At 38.5% G+C, this 6,000-nt stretch overlaps 1 protein-coding gene across 1 annotated transcript; it reads left to right on the plus strand.

The window, feature by feature from the left end:
• The first annotated feature begins 4,156 nt into the window (after positions 1-4,156).
• Positions 4,157-5,363, plus strand: LOC141390344 (protein takeout-like). The gene is made up of 4 exons (XM_073963258.1): positions 4,157-4,433; positions 4,494-4,728; positions 4,795-4,934; positions 4,997-5,363. The coding sequence occupies exons 1-4, from the start codon at positions 4,373-4,375 to the stop codon at positions 5,293-5,295; spliced, it is 735 nt and encodes a 244-aa protein (XP_073819359.1). The 5' UTR covers positions 4,157-4,372; the 3' UTR covers positions 5,296-5,363.
• The last annotated feature ends 637 nt before the right edge of the window (positions 5,364-6,000 follow it).

Here is a 6,000-nt window from a genome sequence, read left to right on the forward strand (position 1 = left end):
GATCCGTCATTACAACAAAATTACTTTTCTTGAACAGGATCGTTATTTTTTAACGTAGAAGTTTGAAATTTTATATGAGCATGTATTTTAGTCTTATGTATTAGATTCAATCATAATACTAATTTTGACTTTTTTGGAGATACGACTTCGGTCATTTATGGTGACGATATATACTTTATTGGGTCACAAATGATCATTTCAATGCGTTACAAACGGAAAAACTATTTTAATATACCCACCATACTATGGTGAATTTGAGTTTTTTCATATTTTACATCAAAATAAGAGTGTTTTTGAGAAACAAAAAATATAAAAAAAATTAAAAAAACAATGTTTTTCCAAAATTAAACAAATACTCCTTCGATTTACATAAACCTCATATAACTCTTATAAAAATTCATATATTAAAAATATTTTGTTTTTAACAAGCTATAATTTATATGGGAAACGGTATGGATAAAAAACACACATTTTAACCATGTAATTTAAAAAAAATTTAAAAACTGTACTTTTACAAAAGTTTAAATGGGCTCAAAGCGGACACACTCAGATATCTTAATGCGAAAACAAAACGTTGTTCCATATTGTTCCCTAAAAGTTCTAGTCCACTAAAGTTGGAATTTCACTAAAAATTAGTACCTGTGGAAAAATAAAATAGCTCACTTCGTGTAAACGATACGGTATTTTATTGAAACGGTTCTTAATGATAACAACCCTACATACTTACTAACTTACTTAGCTGGCCCATTACAGAACATTTGTTCCATAAGCCGAATTATGAAAAGATCTCCAATTCTCTCTGTTTACTGCTTCGCTTTCTGGAATACCATTTGTTTGCTTAGGCCTGCCAATTCTGCGTGCCTTTTTAGCGATTCATCGTCGCTCATTCTTATGATATGGCCTAGCCAACGCAATCGTTGCATCTCGATATGTTTGACAATATTGATGTCGTTGTATAGCAGATTCAGCTCGTAGTTCATGCGACGTCGATATTCACCGTCAACGCAGATCGGTCCGTAGATCTTTCGAAGAATTTTTCTCTCAAACACACCAAGCACTGCCTTGTCTGCTTGCGCAAGTACCCAGGCTTCTGAACCATACATCAGCATCAACAGTTGTCCCGATCTCTATGGACGCAATGCTCGACGACACCATTAACTTTGTCTTCTCAATGTCATCGGCATAAACAAGTAACATATGGCTGTTTGTATATATTGTGCCACTTCTTTTCACCTTCGCATCTCATATAACCTTTTCCAGCAGAATGTTGAAAAGATCACACGAGAGGCCATCACCTTGTCTGAAACCTCTTTTGGTACCAAACTCTTAGGAGAGATTCTTTCCTATTTTAACTGACGATCGAGTATCAGTTAATGTCATTCTACAAAGCCGGATGAGCTTTGCAGGGGTACCAAATTCAGACATGGCTTGGAATACCTTTGAACGTAGGGGGTATCGAAGGCTGCTTTGTAATCAACAAAAAGGTGGTAAGTGACGATCTGCATCTCTTGGGTCTTTTCCAGGATTTGCCGCAGGGAAAATATCTGGTCAATGGTGGATTCGCCAGGTCTAAAGCCGCATTGGTATGGCCCAATAATCTCGTTGACCATAGGCTTTAGTCGTTCGCACATTATCCCTGACACTATCTTTTAGGTAATAGGCAGAAGACTTATGCCCCTATAGTTAGAGCATACAGTCTTATCTCCTATCTTGTGGACAGGGGACAGGATGCTCAGGTTCCAATCGTCTGGTACTCGTTCTTCCTGCCAGATAGTGCTAACTAGCTGATGAATACACCTTATCAGGGTGTCACCTACGGTATTAACAGCTCGATCGGTAAGCCATCGGCTCCTGCTGTCTTATTATTCTTCAGTCGACTTATTGCTGTCTTTACCTCATCTTGGCTGGGCGGTATACATTCAATACCATTTTCTGGGATTGAATCTTTGATATCTTAGCCGTCTTCGCTACTATAGGATACCAACAGTTTGGAGAAATGTTCTTTGCATATCCTGAGCGCACTATCTGTATCAGTTACCAAATTACCTTGCTGGTGCCTGTACCAAAGCCATCAATTTTATGTTTCACTCTTTGGTAGAACTTTCGGACTTCATTCTGGCTCCTGTACATCTCGATTTTTTCACACTTCCGTCTTTCCATTTTTCTCTTTTTCCTGCGGAAAAGACGTTTTTCCTCACTCTTTTTCTCCCGATACTTCTCTCGTGCGCTACGCGTTGCTACTGATTATAGAGTAGCCCTATATGCCGCATTTTTCTCTTCGATAACAGCACGATACTCCTGGTCATACCATGGATTCCTTGGTGGAGGTCTCTGGTATCCAAGTATGGATTTTGCGGCTGTTTGCATGGAGTGGGCAATATTTTGCCATTGTGCTGATATGTTATCGGACGAGGAGTGCTTTCATTAAGCAATTGGGCTAATTGAGTGGAATATGCTGTGGCTATCTGTTGTGTTTGCAGGTTACCGATGTCCAACTTCCGCGTTGTATCTGTTCGTGCTTTATTTGCAACGTTTAGAAGGGTACGTACCTTTGCTGCAACAAGGTAGTGGTCCGAATCTATGTTTGCTCCTCGGAACGATCGTACATCCAACACGCTTGATGCATGTCTTCCATCTATCACAACATGATCAATTCGATTACTTGTTCTTTGATCTGCAGACAGCCAGGTGACTTTATGAATATCGAGATGCTTAAATCTGGTACTGCTAACTACCATGTTTTTTGCAGCTGCAAAATCTATCAGCCTCATACCATTGTCAGATGTTTCACTGTGGAGACTGAATTTCCCGACTGTTGGGCCAAAGATATTCTCCTTTCCAATTTTGGCATTAAAATCGCCTAGAATGATTTTAATGTCATGGGCAGGGCAACGGTCATATGTTTCTTCTAAGCGCTCGTAAAATATATCTTTGGTATGTTCGTCCTTGTCTTCAGTGGGAGCATGAGCGCAAATAAAGCTGTTGTTGAAGAATTTAGCTTTTATTTGAATTTCAGCAAGTCTTTCATTCACTGGGGTGAAGCTGGATACGAGATGTTTTAGTCTCCGACTAACTACGAATCCGCAACCAAACTCATGCTTTGTGTCATGGCAGCTATAATACAGTGCGTCACCTTTAGGTGTTGTTGTGACGCCTTTCCCAATCCATCGTATTTCCTGTATGGCAGTAATGTCAGCCTTGTAATTTTCAAGTACATCTGCCAATGCGTAAACTGCACCTTCTCTATAAAGAGTGCAAACATTCTAGGTGCAGATTTGCAGATCATGGTCCTTAAAACGTTTGCGGAGTTCGTCAACTTAAGAGGGGTTTGTTTTTCTTTTCTTTCGTTTTTTCATAGTAGGCTGCTTTTTCTAGGGGAGGGTTCTTATGGGTGAACGAGCGGCACATGTTAGCTCACTACCTTTAACGGGTATTTAAGGCAACTCCCCGGGTGACACCAAGGGGAGGTCGGTGTCCACTTGAGATGAAAGAGGAACCAAGATAAATCCTGGGCTTTGCCATGTTAAAGCCGGCCAGGACCGTTCCTTGGTATCTTCCATCCCCTACGTCACCCAACAATCCTACATACCTAACAAAAAAACATTGAACACAATATCTCTTATAGTTTCCAACAAATAGCTATTTCTTTCTCCAGAAATTTGCAAAAATGACGTATTTTCCAAAATTGGAAAAAAATTGTCATCTTTAGGAGCACGTCGAATACCATATAGAAATCGAAATACGATTCCTGAACCACTGTACCACGTTTAGAAAATATTTGAAACGATTCGAAGTTTAAACCAATTTGATAACGTTCTGCTGAAACACACACTCCCGTCAATTTTTATGCCAAAAAATGTAAGGCAATAATTTAGATCACCTGATAATATAAATTGTGTAAATCTCTTCCTGAAGCACTTATTTCAAAAATTAAACTCTGCCTTATATTCTACAAACCAAGCAATTTGGCATGTAGTTCGCTGCCCGTGTTGACAACATGCAGGCAATTAAAATAAAATAAACGAATGTTGCTCGTGTTGGAATATGACTTATGACACATGAGGAGCTGGTGATGTATTACGCTTAAGCAGAGAGATTAGCAAGTGGCATCGAACAACTTTTGTTGCTGGTTGACTGCATGTAACATTTACAAGTTGTAGTTATTAGTCGTTGCCTTTGTCATATTGTCCAGCCATGTAGGAAGGGTTGTGTCTTGTAGATAGTTATGTGTATGACAATGTATTTTTAATAAAGAACACAAGTAGAAGGAACAAAAACTTTCATATTTAAAATTATATAAAAATTGTAATGTTTCAAAATAAGACTACAGTTGAAGTTAAACTAAAGAGGCGTTAAGTTCAAATTATTCGCTATGAATTTCCTTACACTTCTTGGGTTCTTAACTATTTTAGTTGCGGCACAGAGCGAGTTTCGTAAGTGATTGCTTGTAGTAATATCCAATGCTATTCCGAATTTAAATCATATATTTTTAGCTCCCAATTTTCCCAAATGTAAAAATGCCAATGAAACGTGTATTATCAAGGCCACCAATGAAGTAATACAAAAATACTATGGAGGTCTGCCACAAATAAATTTGGCACAATTCGACCCATTGCATATAAAGAAAATGACCCTAAAAAGAAATCCCAACAGTCCTGTAAATGTTGAAGTTAAATTAAGTGATTTGGAATTGGAGGGATTGAAAACATTGCAAATTTCACAATTTCAGTAAGTTTGGAAATATTTAAAACTTCTTTTTAATAATTATATGTTATTTAATAATTTCCCTAACAGAGGATTTAAATCCGATATGAGCGGACGTAACTCCCTAACTGGAACAATTGATCACTTGAATTTTAAGGGTCATTACATTATCGATGGAAAGGTAATGATATTGCCCATCAAGGGTGAAGGTACCTTGACATTTAGATGCAGTAAGTAATACCAATAATATATAATAATACTTTGTTTATAAACCTTTTTTTCAATCCTCTAGAAAATCTCCGTTTCAAATATGCCTTCGATTTAAAGCCATTGAAAAGAAATGCTCTCACCTATGCAGCTTTGGAACATGTCAAGTTGGAAGTTGAACCGGAACATGTTGAATTCCACTTTGATTCGCTGTTTGATGGCGACAAAGCCTTGACAGCGAGCACCAATGAATTCATCAATGCCAATTGGAAGGAATTGTATCGTGAGGTACAGGCAGATATGTCAAAGTCCATAAGTTTGATTGTGAAATCTTTAATGAATACATTTTTCACCAAATATCCTTATTCCGATTATTTTCTGTAAATAAAAAAATAGAAAAATTTTAATAATTTTTGTAAATAAAGAAAGTTATTGTATTTTCGACCGACTAATAATCCATTATTTTAACAAAGGCGTGTCCCCTAAAAATACGCGTACATCCCTGATTCCACCAATTCTCCGCAACAAAGACAGCGAAATTGCAGACTTTAACTTATCATGACCATTTGGAATCCGTCCTGCTCAATGAGCAGAAAAGTACAGTGCTGGCCAAGCATAGCATGCATGGTGAATGGAGGGGCTCCTACGAGAATAAGAGATAGATTGCCACTGCTCACATGACATCTCCACTGTGACACCTGATCTGATAAATGACATGCCCTGGCAACCCGTCATTTCTCTTGACTCAGACCGCTGTACTTTTCTCAAAACCACGAAAAAGCTGACTGGCAAGGGTTCAGAGATATTACCAATCACAGCTTCAGAGAGCTTTCATTTTCAGGCGACGGGATTAGCAAAGGAGCGTGATGAGCTTCGTCGTACGAACCCAGAAAACCCAAGAGCTTACTCTTAAAGTCAGCAGGATAGTAGACTAGATAAGAGGAAAAATTAGAAAGACCGTCACCATAGGGTGACGTAGGGGATGAGAGATACCAAGGAACGGTCCTGACCGGCTTTAACATGGCAAAGTCCAGGATTTATCTTGGTCCCTCTCTCATCCCAAGTGGACACTGACCTCCCCGTGGTGTC

Source organism: Musca autumnalis, unplaced genomic scaffold (genome assembly GCF_047663935.1).
Source record: "Musca autumnalis isolate F117 unplaced genomic scaffold, ASM4766393v1 scaffold_1, whole genome shotgun sequence".
Lineage (NCBI taxonomy): Eukaryota > Metazoa > Arthropoda > Insecta > Diptera > Muscidae > Musca > Musca autumnalis.

Excerpts from the sequence above, each read along its gene's own strand:
- LOC141390344 (XM_073963258.1), top strand. The coding sequence starts at position 4,373 with ATGAATTTCCTTACACTTCTTGGGTTCTTAACTATTTTAGTTGCGGCA. Across the intron at positions 4,729-4,794 it reads TTGCAAATTTCACAATTTCA|AGGATTTAAATCCGATATGA; the intron begins GTAAGTTTGGAA and ends TTTCCCTAACAG. Across the intron at positions 4,935-4,996 it reads TACCTTGACATTTAGATGCA|AAAATCTCCGTTTCAAATAT; the intron begins GTAAGTAATACC and ends TCAATCCTCTAG.